The sequence below is a fragment of the Drosophila willistoni genome (assembly GCF_018902025.1).
Source record: "Drosophila willistoni isolate 14030-0811.24 chromosome 2L unlocalized genomic scaffold, UCI_dwil_1.1 Seg196, whole genome shotgun sequence".
NCBI lineage: Eukaryota > Metazoa > Arthropoda > Insecta > Diptera > Drosophilidae > Drosophila > Drosophila willistoni.
The window spans coordinates 7,716,715-7,740,808 of record NW_025814048.1 but is presented as its reverse complement, the minus strand read 5'-3'; the positions used below and the strand labels follow the sequence as shown (position 1 = coordinate 7,740,808).

At 33.7% G+C, this 24,094-nt stretch overlaps 3 protein-coding genes across 4 annotated transcripts in view; 1 reads left to right on the top strand and 2 right to left on the bottom strand.

The window, feature by feature from the left end:
* LOC6640555 (mitochondrial sodium/calcium exchanger protein) overlaps window positions 1-24,094 on the bottom strand; it is a 69,865-nt gene that overhangs the window by 40,816 nt on the left and 4,955 nt on the right. The window contains exon 7 of one of the 2 annotated variants that reach the window (XM_047010235.1): window positions 1,945-2,622. The exons of the other annotated variant lie outside the window; for it this stretch is intronic. Coding sequence (XP_046866191.1) covers window positions 2,594-2,622 — 29 coding nt within the window. The 3' untranslated portion in view covers window positions 1,945-2,593. Of the gene's footprint in view, window positions 1-1,944; window positions 2,623-24,094 lie in introns of those variants that run through there. 2 annotated transcript variants of the gene reach the window in all.
* Window positions 330-22,658, top strand: LOC6640514 (fatty acid CoA ligase Acsl3). Its single transcript, XM_047010233.1, has 11 exons — window positions 330-520; window positions 947-951; window positions 13,235-13,534; window positions 16,111-16,246; window positions 18,320-18,758; window positions 18,834-19,040; window positions 19,731-20,205; window positions 20,268-20,440; window positions 20,508-20,771; window positions 20,841-21,116; window positions 21,183-22,658. Exons 3-11 carry the CDS (start codon window positions 13,512-13,514, stop codon window positions 21,335-21,337), a joined length of 2,148 nt encoding a protein of 715 aa, XP_046866189.1. The 5' UTR covers window positions 330-520; window positions 947-951; window positions 13,235-13,511; the 3' UTR covers window positions 21,338-22,658.
* Window positions 18,790-19,651, bottom strand: LOC6640515. Its single transcript, XM_023174762.2, has 2 exons — window positions 19,238-19,651; window positions 18,790-19,172 (listed from the first exon to the last, which is right to left on the bottom strand). Exons 1-2 carry the CDS (start codon window positions 19,546-19,548, stop codon window positions 19,067-19,069), a joined length of 417 nt encoding a protein of 138 aa, XP_023030530.1. The 5' UTR covers window positions 19,549-19,651; the 3' UTR covers window positions 18,790-19,066.

The following is a 24,094-nucleotide window of genomic DNA, read 5'->3' as shown; positions in this document are numbered from 1 at the left end:
AGATTCGAAGATGTCATAAAACATGGCAGAATCCGAAAATCTTTAAGATGCCTAAAAATATATTGCCACAAATATATTGCACATCACCATCACGTGAGGATTTCCCAGAAAATGCGTTGCAATTATTTAAAACGACCTCATTTGCAATTATACAATATTATTATCCATTTTGAAAACTTTGTTAATCAGCAACGCATTTGATTTCCCGCCCAGAATTTGCATCTGGCAATGCCATGTGCTTTTCAACATGTCGTGATATTCGGCCACATTACCCTCTAAATTTCTGGCAACACTGAAGATGTTTTTTTTTATTGTTGTTTTTTATTTCAAAGTGAGCGGGCGTACTGTTATTTTGCTCTTCAACGCACGCGTCTTCAGCGGAGTATAAAAACCAATTTAATGCGGGCGGCAAATTAAGAAAAAATAAAAGAAGAGAAAAAGTATATACTAAATATAAAATAAAACGCAGTTTAATTAACTTTCGAGGAGTGTGCTCCAGCGTGTGTGTGTGTGTGTACGAGTAAGTGTCAGTCGCAGTGTATTTCTTTCATACGTGTCTCTATGTGTGTGTGTGTGTGTGTGTGTGGTTTTGTGTGTATGAGTAATTGTGCCTTTTTTCGCAAATTGTGAAAGTTTCAAGTGATGCCTGAGCCAAAACGCATTAAAATAAAATTCTAACAAGAAAAAAACGTGCTCACCACACACAAACTCTCTCATACACACACACTCACACTAATACCCAAAAAAAAAGCAAAAACAACGCCAACGCAACGGAATTTCGGTGGTTCTGGTTCTATATGCCTGTGTGTGTGTGATTGTTCTTCGTGCGTGTGTGTATTAATTTTATATAATCTTTAATGGCCTTTTTTCTCTATCTCTCTCTTACAAATTTGACGGAATTTCTAACATCAACAACAACAAAAACAAACAACATTAACTAAAAAAGAGCAGGTAAGATTTTTTAAACTGTATATGGATACTCTCCCTGCCGCCTCCCACTCTTTTCTTCCTCTTATAAATTTTAACCAGCTGACGCAAATGCATTCCATCTCTTTCTATATCTCGCTTATTTGCCGGCGTGGCCTTCTCTCTCTCTGCTCCCTCTCTCTCTCTCACTCTCTCGGTGTGTTTCTCACCTTCCTCTCACCTCTTTTTATTTATGTTCTCAAAATGTCACGCCACCTTATCAATGACTAAAGTTTTATCCATTTTTGCGTTGCGTTTAATTTGTTTTTTTTCTTTCTTTTGCGCTTGATTTACTTTCTGCTCTGGGTCCTTCTTCGCTTTGACTTGACCTAAATTGCTTGACGCATTTGCATTGCAATTGCATTTTTCCGATGGCTTGTCGTCAATGGCAACAACAACAACAATTGTTTTTTATTTTCATTTGTTACTCTGTTGATTTGTTTATTGATTTTCCCCTCTCCCTCGGATCATTTGTGTTCGTTCGTTTACCGTTATTCAAAACATTTGAAATGATATATGTATAAACCTAAACAATAACAGCAATAGCAATCAAAACATTCTCTCTAGCTACTACAACGACTTGTCGATGCCCTCACTAAAAGTTTTTTTTGTCATTACCAAGTTCAAGTTTAATTGACGCAGTTGTTTAAGCTGAATTCTACTGAAGTTTCATAATCATTTCAAGCTTCTTATCAGACAAGTCGTTTTAAAAGTCATTTAGTTAGTTAGTAGGCTAATTACTGGATAAGGGGAAAAGAGAAGATTAGTGGGAATTGAGGTCCCTCCCTTAAATCCGGCCCTGATCCATTCGAGTCAGATTGTTGAAGGTTTCTGTTTGAAGCAGCTAAGGACGTCAAGATAAAATCGTGATTAATTTTAATGGAAGTCTATATTGCGACGTCTGATGACGTAATAAACTTTGATTGTTGAACTTAAAGTACATATATAAGTATGTATGTATAGTGAAACACCGATAAGTTCAAAATTGAAAAGGAATGATTTATTTATAGAAACATTTTTAATTTATTGAGAAGTATCGACTAATTATAAGTTCCTTTAACTTCTTAGTCCATGTAGTACCACTAAATTCCTTAGGCTATGTGTGTGTATAGGGTATTAAGAAGCCCGTTGTCACCCACTCACATGTTCCCTATCTTTTTCTTCTTCTTCTGTCTTCAGATTTGCACGTGTAATTTCCATTGTAATTGTTGTATTTGCGCAAACTCGTTTTGATTTTCGCTCTCTCTCTCTCTCTGACCTCTCTCTCTTGATATTTCTCTTTCTCTTGTAGTTCTCTGTTTCTCAGAGCAGTTTGTTATACCAACTGAAAATCATGCGAGTTTTTCGCTTTGTTGGTCAAAAAGGGGCGAGGTCATGCGGTAGCAAAAGGGGGGTTTCTTTCTCTCTCTCTTCTAACACGGGGTCATCTGTTTTGTGATTCCTTGCTACCTATGTACCAGCTGAGCCAGGCCAAGCCATTGCCTGGGCGCGGTTTTATGGTCTGTTATGGCCGGAAATGTTTCCAATCGTTCGTTATACATTTCAGTAAGGTAAAAGACACGTCGTAGCTAGACAAACCACAGAGATAATGACTTTTCCATAAGCAATTCCGCTCTAGATTGTAAATTCAAAATTGTGATGAAATTGTGGATTGCTCTGCAAGATAAAGCCAAATAATCTAATTATTGCAATGCGATTGGAGGTGAATATTGCAAGTGATAAGCTCTTATAGGTAGAACTTTAAGGTAATACAAATTAAAACAAATTAAGAAACTTTATAGTGAAGTGAAGTCAGGCTTGGTTAAAAAATATTAAGTATTAGGGCTTTGACTTTGACAAAACCACCTTAAAAACATGACAATTGCAAGTGATACGTTGTTTCTCATAAGGAAACACTAAATCTGTAGAAAGTATGGATATTTAATAAGATATTCGAACTTTTTTAAGTGAATTTTACGAAAGTTTAAGTCTAAAAACTTGAACTTGAAAGTGTTGAAATATATCAAGGTTAGTCATTGAGGCTAAGTTTTGAATACCTAAACCAAGTTTCACATACCTCAAATTTTCGTGTTTACCCTAAACTAAAGTCTTTTGCGCTTAAGAATGCAATTCTATATACAATAGAATCCGGTTATAACGACGCACCTACGATTTTCGTCGTTATATCCGGAAGACCTCCTAACTGCAGGCCCTTTAAAATAAGTTACTATTGCGACCAACCAAGTGAATTGTTCTACATATAAGAATGAAATTCTTAAGATGTTATATACATAGGTGAATATAGTTAAAATGCCGAACAAAGTCACTCGAATGATTAACTGAAATATGTGCTAAATATAAGAAGGCAATACTTGATATGCACTCTGTCTATATTTATTAACGGTAAGCTTAATTTAAATCATTACCTGCATGTCTTTTGCTCGCCATTCTATTTATAACCCACGCATTGTATTTCCCTCACTCTCTGCCTCTGCCTCTGTGTCTGTCCCAGTCCCTCTTTCCACCATTTTGCCGGTTGCACTTTTCATTCATGGCCAACGTGTTTTTTGGCCTACCAACGCGTTGAAGCTCTTTTGGTCAGGCGCCGTCGCTGCTTTTTCTACATGTAAACAATATGCTCTTTGACCTTTACACTTTTCATTTGTTGCCCCTTCATTAGAGTGCGCTCTCACTCACTCTCTTTCTCTCTCGCTGTCTCTTTCTTGCCTTGCACTTTTGTACAGTCAACTCAGACGTACAGTTCTCTCTCTGTCACTCTTTCGCTTCCCTTTTTTGGTAGTTGTTGTTGTTGTTGCTGCTGCTCTCTTTGTCTCTCCTGTTGCTGTTGCTCTTTGCTCTTCGCCGCATTCATTTCTTGAGCTTTATACCACGTTGCTGCCACGCCACGAGGGCGGAAAAAGGGACGGGGAAATTGAACCATTCATTTCCCCTGAAACTCATACGATTTTCAGCTGGTATAACGAAAATGTGATGCGGCGAAAAGAAAGACAGAAAGAAAGAAAAACGTGCCACAACCGCCGTTGCATACGAAACGACCCACCCTCCCCTTAGTCAACCCCCCAACCTCTGCCTCCGCCTCGTGACTTTTTCTCTAGCTGCAGTTGTTGCTCTTTGCTCGCTCTGTTTCTGTTTCTCTCCCTCTCTCTCTCCTTCCCTCTTTCACTTTACATATCAAAAATAGTCACGCGATTTTATGTCTGCTACACTACCTTTGCCTCCGATCCCCTCACCCTATACCCTAACTCGTAATGACATTTTGTAATCGGCCATGCCAACCCCTAGCTCCGACCCTTTTTTTTTTTTGGCAGCTTGCCCAACGCGATCGTTTCAACAGCTTCTCTCACCCTTTCGATACCCCTCGGACTTTAAGTGAATCATTAAATTTGGCTCGGTTTTACATGTGCGTGGAGGTGATAGAGTAATCATTGAAAAGCATTACTATATCGATAAAGAGCAGTACAGTTCGCTAAACTATAAGAAGTTCCCTTTGTTTTGTCCTGAGGAAATGGTTCCTGACCAATGTCGTAATAGGTGAACTACTGGCAAAAAACGGCAATCCTTTGAAAAAGCAGTGCCTTCCGTTTCCTGTTTGATGTTTTGGCTACTTTCGGTGTTTCTTTACCATTTATCCTAAAGGTCAGCTCTAAAGTTGAATTTCTATTGCTCAGAATACTAAACTTAAGAATTTTTAGTGTATAACATTATAACATTGCACTTTAACGTATTTGGCTTAAAGTTCTTTGGTCTGCACCGCATCCTTCAAGTGGAAACGATTCTTGGAACAATTTTGGTCGTACAAAGTTGTTTTTTATACGTTAAGGATCTTTAGGTTGGCCTCGCCTGTTAACTCTATTCTCTATAAACTGCCAATTTCGGGCAATTCTTTGTATTTCAGAAAATTCTTTGGCTTTAAATGCCAATTAATTTATTGTTAAGGAATCTACAAACGGGTTTTCTGAGACAAAAATTGTTAAAATTGTTTAAATAGTGAAAGGAAGTGTAAAAATATACAACACATTTAATTTATATAAATCTAAATGATTTAAATGATGTAATACAATGTGTTTAATTTTAGTTTTTATTGTAATTTATAGCATTATAAGTTACAGCTTCTAAGATGCTGCTGGGTCAAGATCAAGATTAAAAATTCTAAGTAAAGTCAGGGTCAAATAATGAAATTGGAATTGCCATTGTTGTTCCTGGTTATGGAATTCTATGTTTGAAAACACGTTAAACGCGCCACACACAAAGTCCCACACACACACACACAGTTAGAAAGATTTAACTCTAAAGTTAATTTAAGTTTGTGTGTGTTTGTTTTTTTTTTTTGTTTGGTCACGACTTTGAGAGATTTTCTAACCGGTTTTTTGGCAGTCAATTAAACCGGGCTTCAACTTGAACGTGGGGATTTAATACTTTTAATTTAATACTCTATTTTTTTTTTCAATGTGGAAAATTTTCACTGCGCCACGTGCCCCGCCATCCATCGATTAATTGTCTGGCAGTGATCTTGGTCTCTGTTCACTCTAGATAGATAAGACAAATAGACAAACAGAGTTGGCCCCTGATATCTCTCCGCTGTTGCCGCAGTGGGTGGGCCATTCAATAATCTTGTCTAGGTCATTTATTTTAGCACATTTATGTTTTACTTTCACATGGACACCACAGAGACATTTCAAAAAAGCGAAAGAGCGAGTGCAAAAGAGAGACACACATGAATGCTCTCACTTTTTTTTTTACTAACAGCCATCAAATTAACTCTCAGCTATTCTTCCGAGCTACTAATGCATCTGTGTGGGGCCCGAGAACTCGAGACTCCGTAATCAAATTTATTTTAAATTCGCCCCCACATAGACATAGACATAGACAGATGCTGATGCTGGTGGTGCTAGTGGTGGTTGTGGTCGGTCACTCATAGTACTCGCCATCTCGTACTCTCGTACTCTCAACGTAATCTCGTATTTTTTGTATGTATTTAAATACTCTGCATAATTGAGGTAGAAATGAAGGGGTATATTGGGTCTTTCGAAAAGATTTAGATAGACAGTCAGTGTCAAAAATAAGACTGTTTATGAAAATTGATGTTGTTATTGATATATTATTGAATATTTTAGATAAAAAGGACAACGTACTACCATACATATGGAACGCTTTAATATTGAATGATTAACTAACATAATACAAAACCGACTCCAGTTAGTTTAAATTTTGTACAAGGAACAATATTTTGTGTATATTTTATAAGAAAAGTTCTCAAATGATTATTATAGGAAATCCTATTCCTCAACTATCAGGTCTGTTTTCGTTTCCGAGAGATTTCAAACGTAAATCGATAAAAATTCCATGCCGTTATTGGCATTTTCTGTTCTCAATTCCAAGGGAAATCTCTCGACTGCTGTCGTAATTGTTTTACGTGAGAGTTTTTGGACAAAATACTACAGTTGAGTCCCGATAATTCGAAATGGCAAGGTTATCATTTTTTTTCGATTTACAAAGAAATTAAAATTATCGCGATTTCCATTAGGGAATAGCATTTTTTTAGATTTAGAGGGTTATAAATTATCAAGACTTGACAATTAGAACCAAAGAATATACATTAGTATTCCGATTTGAAGAAAAAAATAATAACTTTAAAAATATAAACTTTGAATTTTAAAATAATAAATTGATAAAAGTTATTACTTTTCTATAAGAATTTCTTTGGTTATTTTGGAAACGATTAGTTAAGTTTAATAAAAATGTACGCACTTGCTGGGACGATGCAGGGTAATATTAAATCTGTGCAATAAATTAGCATACGAACAGTTGTTGTTATTATGTGTATGTGTTTTTTTTTATTTCTGTTTGTTTGTCGTGTTTGTTGTTACTCATTCACTCATTGAATGGAATATATGTACCGATTTTTGTTGTTGGTTTTTCTTATTTCAATCTCATTCGAGTAATTTTATTTTTACTCTCGTTGCGCGTTGCAAACGAACAAAAATTATTTTTTATTTTGGACTTTGGCACAATCATACGATGATTTTTTACACTATATTTCCCTTCTCTTTCTCTCATTCTCATTCTCTCTCTGTTGACCTCTCTCTCCCCCAAAAGGCGAGCAGCAGAGAGAGAGAGAGAGAGAGACTCTCGGACAATGGACAATTACCTATGAGTACATTTGATTCGTACATAAATCACACAAGTTGCATATCAATTTCATTTCTGCAATTGTAGTCAATGTCAAGGTTGATCGAAATAACTCCCGTTATACATACACTGACCCCATAGTTCAAATAACTGTGTACACACACACACTGACACATACAAAATAAGTGGAAAAATACGTTAAATTTTGTTGTTATTCATTGTTCATTAAAAGTAAAATTGTGTAAATATTTATGCAATTGTGTTTCCTCTTATTAACCATTGATGATGTTATAAACATTTATTCTTAATCTAAATTAAATATCAAAATGTCATCGTACTCTTGGATTTAGGTTTGAATAAAGCCACAGAAACTCTCTTTTAAGATTTTGAAGTGAAAAAATTTGAAAATCTTTAGTAAACTTTAATAAGCGGCATTTGAAGAAACCAAAAATCTTACTTTCAAACATTTTTAGCAAAAGAATTTCTACCCTTTCTTATTCGAGAGCGTCATTTCAACATTCTCTAGAGATAATAATCATTCTAAAATGCGAGTTCCACAAGGCCATTCCAGTTTAATAGATATTTTTCGCAATAACAAACTTTCATTCTTATCAAAATATATTTTTAGATATTGATCGTGTATGGAAGACAAAACAGGTTTTTGGTTTTCTTCTTCCACATGATTAAATATTATTTTTGCAATAATTTCAACTTAATTAAACAACTTTATTCATATTCATTTCACACATACAACGTCATTAGTCTCATGCCTTCTGTTTTAAATGTGGAGGAAAGGTTTAAAGACGATAAAAAACAGCTTAACCATTAAATTGCAATGCTTTAACAATGATTCTAACCAATGAGATCTTAACATATCAATGACGTGTCCATTCTTGGTGTTTATTGCGTCTCTTTAATACACTTTGTGTAAGACGAAGTAGGAATAAGGAGACTCAATTTTGTTATAAATAACACATTGGTAGTATTTCATATAATTTCAAGTTTTTACTGGTTATATTAAAACTAGATTTAAAGGTGTGTTTGATAGGCTCTCTTTTATTAAATCCCCAGAATCCTTTACCAAAAAGATTTTTTTACCTTTCAAACTGTTAAAATTTCTATAAACTAGCCCGATTTTTTTCGACTTTGTTTTGCAGTTTTAAACTAAAAAATTTAAAATCGGAACGTAATAGTTTTGTTAGTATTACATAGGGCAACAAAATACACCTTTTTTCCATGACAAGGACTTCATATCCATTTTTAGGGGGCTTTGGAATCGCTGAGTTCGGTTTTTCTGGATTAAGACGCAAAAATCATGAGTTGAATTAAAACAGGTTCGAGATCAATTTTAAAATTGTAAAGTTAGAGAACTTCCTAGAAAAAGCTCTAAAAATAGTTGGTTGCACTTCGGCAATCAGAAACAACGACCTCAAATTACCCTAAACAAACGATATGAGCTCCTTGGTGCAAAATGGCAAATCCTTATCTATGTTTTTTGCTAGTTTTAGGAATAGGTACTTATAAAATCATTAGTACTTCAGTCAATTATAATGAAATATTTAAACTAAATATCTAAATGAAGTGAGTAAAGATAAGTAAAGATAACCTCTTCTTTATCACATTACATCTATAATTAAAGTAAGAGTTTTTAAATGTGATTATCTAGCCTTAAGGCTCTTCAATTAATAGTTAAAACAATAGTTAATATCGCCAAAGTATTATCTCTGAAACTATTCCCATAAAGAGATAATATTTTACATAACTTAACAATTTCTTAACATTTTGCTAGGGTATAGAAACTTTAATACGACTTTAACTTGCCTCTCTCTCTCTCTCTCTCTCTTTCTCTCTCTTTCTATGTCTCGTTCAATTCTTTTGTCTATTTATTTCTTTTTGTTGTGTAGATACACGTAATATAGAACAGATTTTACGTTTCGTTTCGTAATTGTACAGAAAAGCAAATCAACTTAAAACTTTGAGCTTGGAACTTTGTGACTATTGTGTTCTAAATACTGTGTGTTAGTTGCGTGACAAAACACTTAAAAAATATATAATTTGTTGTCGATATTTTATCGAATGAATTGTTGTTGCTAATATTCAAGTTCGAGGTTGAGTTAGTTATTCAAGCATAACGGGCGGAATGAGAGAGAGAGAGAGAGTTTTTTTTTGTTCTTGCCTTCACACAGAATGCATTTTGTTGTGTTGTGCAATGTAAGCAAAAGTGGAGAAACGGGGAAATACAAAAAACAAAAACTGCAACAATAATCATAATAAAAAAAAAAAACGACGACGACTTTTGTATATATATGTATATGTATACAGTTAGTAATTAAGTCGTCGTCATTTTGCAATTATTTTAAACGTAGCAAATTGCAATAAGTTTCACCTAATTTTAAAGGCATAAAAAGAGATTTCAAATGGCTATTCAATCTAATATCTGGAAACATTTTTAAGCAAGCGGAGTAAATTTATTTCAAACACATGCCAAAATTTTGCGAGTTCATTTTGCTGCGCCTTGTTGACCTCTCGCCGCTCTCTGTGTGAATATTACGCATACGACATGTGTGCGCTAAGTAGTGAGGTAGATTATCTAACCCACGAAGGTCGCTCTACATATGTTTCTAGCTTGTCGTCTATGTCTATGATTGAATCATCTTCTCACAACACTTGTCCCCTATTAGAAAAGATATATGTACTTATATTTGTATACTTTGTGTAATCATCATGACTGATTTCCTGATTGTTTTAAATAATTCTACATTTGTTTTGATTATGTAGGTTTTAACCTTTGGATACCTCGGGGCGCGACTTGGAACGCATTTTATGATGAGGGTCAGGCGGCACTCGCATGAGATGTTCAAAGTTCATGAGAAAATTGTAATCAACAAGTGTTTAGTGTTAGTTTCAATACATACTCGTACATAAATGTCTATATGATAATATTTGTAACTAATTGTAACAAAAGTGAAATCCGAAATCTCTCAAAGTGGTCTCAGTAAAGTAAAAATTTAATTTCGGTAATTAATAGAAACATATCCGGTAGCGAATTAAGTTAAATGTCTATCCGATTACTGTTGGCAATTTTCCCATTTATGAAGAACTGACCTGCATAACCATTGCAGCGTAGAGAAATGAGCAAATGAAAAATCAAAGAGAGACAGAATGGGCACTTTCTTGCTCTCGAGACTTGTTTTCACTTGAGAGAAAATAAGTGTGAGCCCATAAGAAGGAGAGTGTATATCTCACTTTCTCTCAGTCACTAGAGAAATTTGAGGCTATAAAAGAAGCTGCAGCTACCAAGTTCAAGGCAGTTGCTGCTCGAACGTATGGCGATTGGCAGAGATATCGAGAAATAGAAAGAAATTTACTTCTTCACTTGAATTTATGGATATTATTATTTCTCCAGACATTGATATACTTCAAATGTTTCCACATTCTTATTCTATCAAGGTATTCTCTTACTATTATTATGATAGAGTATTGACTCTTCGTTGTTATTATTTACATATGCAATTAAAGCACCTGCTGACTGTTATTTAGTTTCAAAACAACTTTCGCCTTTGCTTAGGTCAATTGACTTTATGAACTATGAAAACTATCAGAGTTGGCACAGTGGTTGGAATTCAATTTAGATAACATTTAGATATCCCTGAAATCAGTCGTTAAGATATCGATAAACTCCCATAGCTTAACTGCTCTGTGAATAGCTTTATTGAGATTAAAAGAGACAAATAGGAAAATGTAATTTTTAGGACCATCTCAGACCAACACAAGTAGAAAGATAGAAGGAAATTTTGTGTGGAAATGTGTGTGATTACATTATCTGATTAGATTAAGGCAGAATATTTTTACCGTCTAATCGATTTCAATATTCAGACACCTTAAAGAACATCTCGATGTTGGGGGAAACACTAAATGTTGCGATTTTAAGTCTAATTCGCTCGCTTCTGAACCCAATTTCAAACCCCCAAATGAACCTGAGTACAATATTGAACCTTAGTTTATTTAATATTTGGTTTGGTTTTCGTTTGGCTCAGTCTCACTGTGCCAGTTGTTGGCTGTTTACTGTCATTGCCAGAGTTGGCAAACATTTAAATGCCAAAATTTGGTTCCCCCTTCATTGTTGGCCTCTTTCTTTGTAAACAAAACACGTTGTTAATATTTTTGTTGACTTTGTTACTCTTTGCCAACTTGTTGTTGTTGTTGTTGTTGTTGATGATAGTGACGCGCTCTTCAAAATCAAGTTTTTTTTTTTTGGCGGGTTTGTATATATGTCGGTATTCTCTCCAGTTCAATGGCCCCTCTTCTCTTTCTCTCTCTCTCTCTCTGATTCTTCCTTTTCTTTACGACCATGCGAATTTTAAAAGACCAATTAAATTTTTATTTTTAACTGATAAAACATTGCTTAAATTATTTTTGTATGAACTTTGAACATTTGATTGTATTGTGGCTTGTGAGGGATACTTAGTTATAATTATTATTATTTTTATATACATACATATATATATATTCCATTTATCGCCATCGGTAGATTCTTAAGAAAGTAAAATGATATTCGAATGGAAAACGTAAAATTTGCTGAATTTGAACATTCTCTCTCTCACTCTCTCTGTCTCTCTCACTCTCTCTGTCTCTCTCTCTCTCTTTCTTTCTCTGAGTGGACTTTGGCTCTTGACAAAAACATTGGAAACTTGTTGAATGTTTATTTTTTTTCGATTAAAAGTTTTCCTGTGGACGCGGTCTAAACAAAAACAAAGAGAGGAATGTAATTATATAGGCCAAACAAAATATTTTTCGATTTAACTGATTGAATGGGCCTCCTCATCGTCGCGACCTAGGACAATGAAATTATCTATGAGAAAGAGAATGAAAGAGCAAGAGAGTGGGCAAGGGAGAGGGGAAGAAAGTATTAGAAGTGTTAAATGAAAGGTGTGGTAGCCGGTTATCATCTCTTTCTAACACATTATGTAATCTTTGTATTCTAATTTTAGTCAGTTTGGTCTATATAATTTTTGAAAAAGAATTCTTCTCTCTTTTCGTTGTATTTATTATCAATTTCTAGCTGGCAAATTACCAAAAGTAAAACATATATAGGAGGAGAGAGATAGAGAGAAAAAGTGCGACCGCAAAAGAGGAACAGAAAGAGAAACTTATTTGACTTGCTTTCGATTTTTATTTTGAATATTTATTTGAACAAAAGTTCATTTTGTTATTAACATATTTAGAATCTAATAACAAAAGGTTGAGCTTAGAGAACTTTTTATACTCTTTTAGAAGGTAATTTCTTTATATAGGGGTAATATACGATTTATTTTGACTCAAAAAATTATAATTTTTTAGATTCTAAGTATAAAAGGTTTTAAATTTAGAGTTATTACCTTAATAAAACATTTTTAGACTTTTATTCACAATATTTGTTGTTCTAAGGCAACTAAAATGCTTAGTTTTATTTTAAATGCTCGTGTGCAAAATGAAATAATTACGTATTTTAAACACTTGTATTTAAAAACAAAAAGCTTAATTTAAAAAAATTATAGCAAAAAAATGCATTGAATTTCAAATTCTAATGGTTAAAGTTCCCACAGAAAACTTTATTTAAAAGCAGTGGCGGATCCAAAAAAAGGGCAGAAGTCGGGAAAAGATTTTTTTACAGTTTTACTTATATATTTGACGGGGTCCCGGGCGGCATTTACCCATAATCCGTCCCTGTTTATAAGCTCTGGGACTGCTAACTGTCGATATTTCCTGGAATTTGAGACTAAAGTGCAAGGCTGTGATTTTTTCTCATATTCTTTTTTTTCGGCAGACTTTCTATATATTTTTGTTTGTGCTTCGCTCTCACAAGCAAATTGTTATTGTTTTTGTTTTCTATTTGGATTGATGGTTTTTTGTTATTTGTTTTTATTTATGTCTTTTGCTTTGTTCTTGTGTTTTCTTATTTTAACCCAATTTTTTTGATATTTGTTTTTGTAATTATCATATATGCATTTGTGTTTGTTCTCTCTCTCTCTCTCTCCATGGTCACAGGACAACTCTCAATATGATAAATATTTAATGTTTCTCATACTCATTAAACATATTCGTAATAATAAATATTTTTGTCTCTTTGTTCTTTCTGTTTTTTTGTTAAATATTTCAGCTAAACGTTATAACTGAACCGATCGATCATCATTTGTGCTAAAATATATATAAGCTGGTGGCTAGGCAATTTGCTCTTCATACTCCACCCACAACAACAACACTCTATCTCTGTCTCTCTCTCTCTTTGTGTGTGTGTGTGCGCGCGTGTGACAGAGCTGGAAGTGCTCTCCACTCCAGTGTCATCCATTGACCACCACCAATTCCTTAATCATCTCCGCATTTGAAGATCATTGCCACACAAAAAGAGAAAGAGAGTTGCAAAAAAAGCCATCAAGATGTTCATCGAAGATGATGCGCAGTAAGTACAACCTAATTCTTAATTTTAGTACGTCATAAGGTGATGGAAACACATTTGCTTTGCTATCAATTAAGTAAAAGTCATGTCCTTGAACTTGAACTTTATGCCTTATCACGGACGGAAACGTCATCATGCGATTATGGCCAACGTTAATACCAACCTAATTGGATAAGCTCTTAAAGCTCTCTAGACCGTCAATTACCTTTTATTATTAATTAATAAAAACCAAAATAAAAAGAACAAAACAAAACTATATAGGAAATGATAAAGTTCTATAAATGGATAGGAGAGAATATTGCATACATGAAAAGGAAATCACCGAACAAATATTCAATACTAGCAGATAGCACGGTCACAAATCACGCCACAAACGAATAAATACACTTAATAACACACACACACACATCGAGACATAGTTTCTGCATTTAAATTTAATTAGTATAATTTTGATAAGCAAGCAGCACACACAGTCAAATATAAAATAATTTACTTGGCAACTAGAAAGAAAGTTTTCCATTGCGAAATTGTCAATGAAACGGAAATTACTTTAGCCAACCAGATGATTTATATCTAAATTGGATAAAATATAAAGAAATAAATATTTAAATAATGGGGATAAGTTCAATAACAATTTCAAGGCTAATATAGTGTACTATATACATATATATCGATGATGATTAATAGGAAATTAAACTGAATTCGGAAATGATTAGATATAAACTAAAAATTGGGAGAGGATACACCATCAAGGTGGTTAAAATAATGAAATAGATTCCATTAAGTAAAGCAAAGTTTTGTATTAATAGTAATATGTTTTATCCGATTATCCAGATATATATAAAAATTTATGTAGTTAAATTGCAAGAAATTTGTATGCATTTAATGAGGAACATATGTTCAATCAAATCAATATTATAGTATTTCAAACGAATTTAAATTAGTTTCAATTAGAAATATATAATCAACGCAGTCCACTGAGCAAAACTTCGAATGACCATACCATATCTAAAACGCTACAACTAATTGAGAATTCCAACTATATGAAGCAAACAAGAATAAGCAGAGCTCTTGGGACTCTGGGATGTCAATATTGTGATGGTTTAAAGTTAATAGTATGAAAACTGCGTCTTAATTTTAAAATATTTAAAAGAACAAATTAAAACCAAGTGCCAGAAAACACATAGTTTGAAAAATTAAGAATCAATGTTCGGATTTTATTTTTTATATTTGAAATTCTGACTTATTTTATATAAGACTCTATAAAAGATCTGAGAAACTGCAAATTAAACAATATAAACATATATTAGAATATTTAAAGAATTTTAGAATATTTGATTCGTAAATTTATATAATTTCAAACCAATTGATTCAAGGTAATAACGTGGATTAAATCAATTATTCGTAAATATACTTAAATCAATCCAGTTTCAATCATTAATTGAATACAACCTACAGTAGTTAAGATCGATATTTTCGGGGTGTAAAAAGAAAGACCTTATCAAATTTGCAATCGCCTAAGACAGAGCAGGCGAAAAAATGAGTTCAGGTGCAGTTTAAAACTGATGAATTAAATTCATCTCTCAGTTTTTTGTAAAGTTTTCAAATAAATTTAATTGAAAAAGCTTAAAAATTGATCAAAATGTATATAAAATATTGATTGTTAAAGTTTTAGTCACTGAAATTCCATTGACAAAGTTTCTACAGTATAATTTAAAATATAGTAAAAAGAACTTAAGATATTATTATTGGATTTCCAGTGAAATTCAACAGCAATGACTGTATATTTTAAGATTATGAGAGAATCATGGAATTATTGATTGACTATTATCGGTATTACTCACGCAAGACCTTGATAGTCCAAGATTCTTTTAAAAGAAAAGACCTAGTTACAGCTGGTGTTATCACTCGATCCGTTGGTAACGACAAATTCCAGACTAGCCCCAGACGAACAAGACGATTAGTATTCGATAAGAAAACTAACAGCAACTATTCTTTGAGAGGGTTAACACTCTAACTAAACTTAGCTAAACTAAACAACATATAATACTTTGTAGACCGCAACACTCAATCAAGGGGTAAGTTGAGGGTTAATCAATTACAAATAGACAAAAGAGGCATCACTTAGCCGATTGAATGACCGAACAACTGAGCGTATAAATGTCTAGCCGAGTGCATGTTACACTACCTTATGGCAAGAAATAATCTCAAGCTGATAAAGAACCAAACTATTTCCCATGGGGCGCTTGTGAGAGTGTGTGTGTGTGTGTTATCGCTTTCCAAAATGTTTCTCAGCTCCAAGTTTAGTGCGGTGAGCATAAAGAGAGACCCCTTTTTTTGAAAATTTTCTGCCCCATTCAATAAGATTTACTAACTGTGGCAGCAGGTGGGCTCATATCAGTTGGTTTTCGGCCTGCGACAGCGTTAGAACAAGTGGGTTGAGGTATACAAAAAATATATATAATACCTATCTATCTACGTATATATATGTGTATATATAATTGAATATAATTTTTGTAAATTCGATTTGGTTATTGCATTTTATCTAATTTGCATTTCGCTTTCTTTTAATTTATTAGAATGGACAGTTTCTGGGTGCAGAGCGCAATTGGTGCCATCAAGGCAATTGCATTCGTTTATGATATCATAACGCTGCCGGTCTATTTGGTATTGCAGGCGCCATGGAAACGTCGACAGGACTCGAGGCGTGTGAAGGTAAGTTGAAGGAAGTTGAAATTCTATAAATATACATGCATATATTTAACTAGTAAGATGTATTGAGTTGCTGCAACCTGTCTCGGTCGAAAGTTGAATTCAAGTTTATTTGAGCTACATGCACTTTCGACTTTGCACCAAGTTACAAAGTTCGTTGTAATCGCATGTTTCGCATAGCATTTTTTTTTTGCAGCACTTTGATTCTATACAAGTACCTATAGCTACCTACCTATCTATCTATCTATCTACCTAGCTACCTACCTACCTATCTCTACTCTAGCTTATAGCTCACTCTCTCTATCTCTCTTCTTTGTTTTTACTATCAGTTTTCTCTTGAGTTTTCTTCTAAATGTCATTTTCACCGTCACGCAAAGTTAGCTCGTTCGTTGGGGCTGCTCTCTCTTTCTCTCTGTCTCTCACATTTTTCTAATCAATTGCTGACTTTTGATTTATGCCCTGGTCCCCCCAGAGTCAGTTCCACTATCTATTTTGGTTTATCAAAAGCAAAAAAAGAAAAAAAAATCGCATAGCTTTGATGCGTAGGTAGAATAAGTAAAATGAAGATATAATCAGCAGAACAAATCAAGGTTTCTATATGGGGCGATATAGATACTAATCTAGTTGGACAAACCAAAGAAAAAATTCAGCGGAAAAATACTAGAAAAATTGATTAAACCCACCCTAGGGAGTGAGGGGGAGGAGGACGACCGACCCGTATCAGATGGAATAAAACTTTCCAAACATATATTTGCCCTAATTGATTTCTTCAACTGTTTTGATAAGCGGGCTAAATACTTAAAATAAGTCATAGCTATATGTTTGTTGGACTTGTGTTTTTTATTTTATCTGATAAGAATTTCGTGCGCTGCTATAAAAGAGTTTTATAGCAAATCAATTTCTAGTCTATATATATAGCCATAAATAGATAGTTGACACACAAAAAAGGAAAAATGCAATTGGATTATTATTATCTATATAAACACCTTTGAATTGATAACTGATTTTTTTTTTGCATTATAAAAAGTATATGGCATATCAATTCTTAGCCATAAAATGACATAATTAAGAAAAAAGTATGAATATATAATTGTGTATTTATCTATTTAAATATTTTATAGTATAATTGATAAGATAAGAGGTTATCAAATTCATTACCATAGATTGATTGAAAGAGAAAGGATATGCTCGGGGAAGATTATCTAGTATATAGGAAAAGTTTAGAACGAATTTTGAAGTGTTATAAACTGTTTATAGCAAATATTATACAAAATTTTAACACTTTAAATAAAATTTTATATTTAAAAGTTAAAAGTCTAATTTAAATATTTAGCTTCTAAGAATATTAAAAATTTTGTTTGTAAAAAAAAAAGAATATAGGAAGTAATTTGCACTCTGGAAAAGTTTTAAAAAAGCGTTAAAAAGGCGTGAGACTTGGAAATCAAGCTCTTAAATAGTTAATGACACTTAAAAAGCAAGTGAAAATTTCGTTTGCCATAAGGAGTATTATGTTTTTATTTTGTTTTTGGGTTTTGGTATACAGCTAATTGGTGTTTTTTGATCCTTATTCCCAGGCAAAGATCTTAAACAAGAATAAATTTGATGATGAGTCCAAATACGCGCCGGATGATATTGAGGTTTAATTTTGTCATAATTTTTTGTTGTTCTTTTATTTGGTATATGTGAAATAAGGAACCACTACAAACACACACACACATACACTCACACTTGACATCCCCACACACTACACACACACACACAGACGTACACATATAAGCACTTTAAATGTTCCTCAATATAAATTGGTGATCGTGTTCAGTTCGAAGAGTCAAGCTCCCAAGCCCTGTTTTGATTTGAGACTCTTTGGTGTTGGCCAAGTAAAAAAAAAAAACGAAAACCAAAACAAATCATTCCCAATTGGTTATAAACGAAACAAAATTCTTTCCACTATGCCTACCACTGATACTCACATGTCTCTGTTATCTCTCTCTTTCTCTCCCGCCCCCCACTTTTTATCAAAAACTTTTAGTCGGTAACCAAAACTTACAAACTTTGTTCTCTTCTCTCTGTTTATAGGCCAAAGTCATCAAGAATGATGATAATGAGCTAACATACAGGACCACGGAACCACCACGTGATGTCCATGTGAAGATGCTACAAGAGAATATCGATACATTGGAGAAGGTCTTCAATTATGTGGCAAAAACTCATTCATCCAAACGTTGCCTGGGCACCAGGCAAATCCTTAGCGAGGAGGATGAAGTGCAGCCAAATGGTCGTGTCTTTAAGAAATACAATATGGGCGATTACAAATGGAAGAATTTCACCGAAGCGGAACGCATGGCAGCTAGTTTTGGACGTGGTCTACGTGAATTGGGACAGAAACCTCGTGAGAATATTGTGATCTTTGCCGAAACGCGAGCGGAATGGATGATTGCGGCCCATGGTTGTTTCAAACAGGCCATGCCCATTGTTACCGTCTATGCCACTTTGGGAGATGATGGTGTGGCTCATTGTAAGTAAAATCCAAAAGGAATAGAAAAACCTTTGCCGAAAGATGATTTAATTTATTGCACTTTCTGTTCTGCAGGTATCTCGGAAACGGAAGTAACCACAGTGATAACCTCTCATGATCTATTGCCCAAGTTCAGGACTTTGCTGGCTCAGTGCCCAAATGTGACTACCATTATCTATATGGAGGATCAGCTGCATAAGACAGAGACCACAGGCTTCAAGGAGGGTGTCAAGGTTTTGCCATTTGCTCAGGTTGTCAAAACGGGTCAGGACTCTAAATTTGGTAAGTACACATCTCGTCTCGTCGTTTTAATCTTCCATTGTTTGGAAGGAGGAAACAAATTGTTCTTCAAATGATTCTTCTATGGGTTTCACTTGCTCCCGCATTTGGTTAAATTGCTTGCAGTATTGCCATCTGTGTAAAAGAGAGATGATCAGAAATCAACGCTTGGTTTGATACTCTCGCGTTGCACGGTTGACCTCATGGTTGGTCCATTCTTGGCCTCCAAACGATAATCGTGTGTTAGTAAATCTTCGGAATTCATTGTCTCATCGGAAGATATAACAATTATTTGCACTTCGGGATTCTCCACTTGAACTGTTTGTAATCTTTCCTTCAGAAGAGTTCTCTTGCGATACGAACGATAGATTAAAGCTCCACAATAGAGACCAAAGAGTGTAATAAATAAAGAATATGAACGTGGTTTTACATCGGCAGCATCCAAGAGATCATTGCAAGATTTCACACAATTCATGGGGGTCAATGTAATCAATTCTTCAAAACCATCCATTTTATTGTATTTACTTTTTCGTATAATTATTTACCGAAAATAAAACTGAAAATTTTGAAATGAGTAAAAGTTCTCGAAAGAGCCGACAGTAATCAACATGATAAACTGATTTCTTACTAGACAATTTTGCCAAGTTTCTTTTCTATATTTATTAATCTTTTGATTTTCTTTTTCACTTGCAGAGAATGTGCCACCAAAGGGCGATGATATTGCCATTATTATGTACACTTCTGGTTCGACTGGCACACCAAAAGGTGTACTTTTGTCGCATAAAAATTGCATTGCCACCATGAAGGGTTTCTGTGATATGGTGCCAATTTATCCAGATGATGTTCTAATTGGTTTTCTGCCATTGGCTCATGTTTTCGAATTGGTTGCCGAGAGTGTTTGCCTAATGACGGGCGTATCCATTGGTTATTCAACGCCATTGACACTGATCGATACGAGTAGCAAGATAAAGCGCGGATGCAAGGGAGATGCCACCGTATTGAAACCAACTTGCATGACTTCGGTGCCATTGATACTTGATCGCATTTCCAAGGGCATTAACGACAAGGTCAACTCTGATTCGGCATTCAAGAAGGCATTATTTAAATTTCTTTATCAGTACAAAGTGAAATGGATAACACGAGGCTATCTAACGCCCTTGATTGACAAGTAAGTTGAATGAATTGGCATATAAAAAAGTTTGTTAATCCTTTTTTTTTGCCCCCTTTCAGATTGGTCTTTAAGAAAGTGGCTAAATTAATGGGTGGACGTGTCCGGATTATGATGTCTGGTGGAGCTCCTCTATCATCGGATACACATGAACAGATTAAGACATGTTTGTGTGTGGATTTGATTCAGGGTTATGGTCTAACAGAGACTACATCGGGAGCTACAGTAATGGATTGTAAGTGATTGTGTGGTATATCCAATCGAAATGATTAACTTCAATACTTTTGGATTTTCTCTAATAGATCGTGACATGACCTATGGACGCACTGGTGCCCCCTTAACTGTCTGCGATATACGTTTGGTCAACTGGGAGGAGGGAAATTATCGCATTACAAACAAACCCTATCCCCAAGGAGAAGTTTTAATTGGTGGCGATTGTGTATCACAGGGTTATTATAAATTGCCTGGCAAGACCAATGAAGATTTCTTCGAGGAAGATGGTCGTCGGTGGTTCAAAACTGGTGACATTGGTGAAGTGCAAAGTGATGGTGTACTTAAAATTATTGGTAGGTCAAGCAAATAGATTGTTCCTCTTCCTTTTCAAGTTAATCTTCATAATCTGTTTTCGTTTTTAGATCGCAAGAAGGATCTCGTTAAGCTGCAGGCCGGCGAATATGTGTCATTGGGCAAAGTTGAATCGGAATTGAAGACATGCGGCATTATTGAGAATATTTGCGTTTATGGTGATCCAACTAAGCAATTTACTGTAGCGCTGGTCGTACCAAATCAGAAGCATCTTGAAGAATTGGCCGAACGTCATGGACTTCAGAATAAATCATTTGAAGATCTGTGCTCATCACCCGTCATGGAGAAGGCCATACTCAAGGAAATTGCCGATCATTCACGCAAATGTAAGTTTGCAAAAAAAACGTTAAATGAATTTGAAATTTAATGGCATTTTGTGGTATTATTTACAGGCAAATTGCAAAAGTTCGAAGTGCCGGCAGCCATAACGCTTTGCAAGGAAGTCTGGTCACCGGATATGGGTTTGGTGACGGCTGCCTTTAAGCTCAAGCGCAAGGATATTCAGGATAGATATCAGCATGATATTAATCGCATGTACGCCTCATGAAAATTAATGTACTAAATAGCAGCAAGCAGCAATAGCAACAACAACAGCAAACAATTAAAAGAGGAGTAGCAGAAGCAGCAGCAGCAGCAGGAGCAATTGAAAGCTTGTGTGCCCAGCTATATATAGGCATAGATCGCTTAGAGAAACGCCCCCCCCCACCCCCCCAAACATAGTTTAAGTACTAAAAGATCTAAAAGCCAAAACACACACACACACCCGAAAATCAAAAATGAAAGCACCTTAGCCAAGTTATATAATTTATTAAACAAAAATTGGTTGCTTAATTGCCTCCATACATATATTTTTTTTTGTTTTACCAAATTTTTTGTTAATAAAAAAAAAAGAAGGAAAGAAAATGTAATTCTTGAAAAGTTTTTGGTTTTCGAGTGTGAAAGAAAAGAAAACAAAACGAATGCTGCTAATGGTGATGAATGATAGATAAAACCTAACGACGACAACAAGATTGACAATGATAATGATACGATAACGATAAAAATGATGATGATATGATGATGAATGAATATTATATGAATGTACAGCTTTGGTTTTTAGTACATTTTTTGTTTATGGCAAAAGAAATAGAAACAAACCCATAGAAAAGAAGAAAACAAGAAACAAAAGAAACACATTGCATAAATAATACTTATTTTTATAGGAAAACAATAAAAAAAAACAATTAAACTTAAGCGGTTGCCTAATAATTATGTACATACAATATACATATACATATACGTTTATGTAAACAGAACACGTATATTTATCTAGTGTAGTTCTTCAATCTATGCTAAGTTTAAGAGTGTATGGCAATGTAATGAATTAATTTTGAATTGTAGCACGAAGCGAAAAACGGAAAATGGAGCAAAAACAAAAGAAATTATGAATTAAAAGCGAAAAAGGAATACTAAAGATACACTAAAAAACAAAACAATATTTACTACTAACACCTTAAATCACTTAAGTGATTTGATTGCTTTTTTCTTGGACGCACCAAAATGAAAACCCTCCATGAATTGTTGTTAAATATATTTTAGCGCAATTTAGTTATGCAATCTAAATAATGATACACGTAAAACTAAAAACAAAAAAAAAACACAAATTAGAATTTCCTGAATTACGAATTATGTCAAAATTTTTAAATGAAACAAACATGAAAGACTTAGACTTACTAAACCATAAAAATGAAAAGCATAACTAAATAAAAACAACAAAATAAGAAAGATAACTAAATTGTTTTTAGATGTGTGCAAGACCGAATAAACTTTAGTCATATTTTTAGTTAAACAAAATAAATAAAAAGAAATAAAACAAAAAACAACAAATATTTTTAGCAATGTCTAGCAATTTTTTTCGTGCGAAAAACTTTTCAGTTTTTCCAAAAATCGAAAATAAATACAAATTATACAGTGACATTGCTGTATAGCAATTTATTTGTACTATATACACATACTATATATATATATATATCTATATATATGGCAAGATGGGCATTGAAGATGTTGTAGCAATTTAAAATTTAATAATACCTTAATAATATATAAATTTATATTATTATTATTGAGTTACAACCAAAAGAATTCAAAAAACAAACAAAAAAGTGAATGAAATACCGATTTCACATTATAGTTAATTATAAGTATACACTAAATTGCATTATTGTATATTCGAGCGTATCAAATACTGAGAGAAGTCAATAAAAATATCTACACTTTTTCGAAAACTGCTCGATTTTGATTTTATATTCCATTGTTGTCAACAAGGACCTTTATTTAGGTTTCGGTTAAAGAATATTTGTGCCATAAGCTATAGTTTATATGGACCTTTTGTTAACATTCCTTTGAAGATTTTTGCTTATTATACATAAAAGATGATTTTAGTTTTTTTTTTCTGATATTTTTCTCTTCTTTTCATAAAAAATTGTTATCTAAAAATGTCTCCTATAGTAAACTTCTGTCGTCAGGCTTTAATATAGCACATAGACGCATCTAGATAATGTTTTTGGGGAAGGTGCGATAAAAAAATAAAGATATTCGGCTCTGTAATTTCAATAATTTTATAATGAAGGCATTTTTTTCACAGTGAAGATTTATCACGATTGCTCGAATACTTCAAAGACTCAGTAAATGGGGGTATAAGAAGTTAGAGGAAGTGAAAAATTATCAGAATCACTGACATCTTGGGAGTTGTCGAGACCTCGCAGACTTCCCCTGGATCCTGAACGTATTTGACTTCAAGGTCCAGCAGAAAACAATCATATTCTTTAATAACTTTTCTCCAACTTCTTCATCTTTAAATGAATTCATTTCTTAAATTTTATATTAATTTGGGCAATATCAACTTAGATATTTCTTTGCTATATTATAAATTGTTATAAAAGTTTTCTATTTTATTTAGCATCTTTATGTAATACTTTTCAATTCAGTTCATCAATTGTTGATAGGTAGGAACTCGAATAATCTTGTCGGCCTATTGAATGATTTAAAAATAGGCATAAAATTTACAAAATCCTATTAAGTTATTAATAACAGAGGATTGAAAAATGGAATAGATAATGAAAGTTTACTAAAAATTTTTTGTATGAACTGAATGAGTTTATTTTTAGAGTAGTTATAATTAATATGCAAGGAATTAAAAGGGTAAGTACTGCTCAAATTTTCACGAAATTCCATTTAAATAGATGCAGCAGTTGTTTTTGTTGTGATTGTAAATTTAAACCCCTTTTTTGCCTAGACGTGATTTTGTAAAATCAGGGGATCTGGG

Excerpts from the sequence above, each read along its gene's own strand:
- LOC6640514 (XM_047010233.1), top strand. The coding sequence starts at position 13,512 with ATGTTCATCGAAGATGATGCGCA. Across the intron at positions 13,535-16,110 it reads TTCATCGAAGATGATGCGCA|AATGGACAGTTTCTGGGTGC; the intron begins GTAAGTACAACC and ends TTAATTTATTAG. Across the intron at positions 21,117-21,182 it reads TGCCGATCATTCACGCAAAT|GCAAATTGCAAAAGTTCGAA; the intron begins GTAAGTTTGCAA and ends TATTATTTACAG.
- LOC6640515 (XM_023174762.2), bottom strand. The coding sequence starts at position 19,548 with ATGGATGGTTTTGAAGAATTGATTACATTGACCCCCATGAATTGTGTG. Across the intron at positions 19,173-19,237 it reads AAGAATGGACCAACCATGAG|ATGGCAATACTGCAAGCAAT; the intron begins GTCAACCGTGCA and ends TCTTTTACACAG.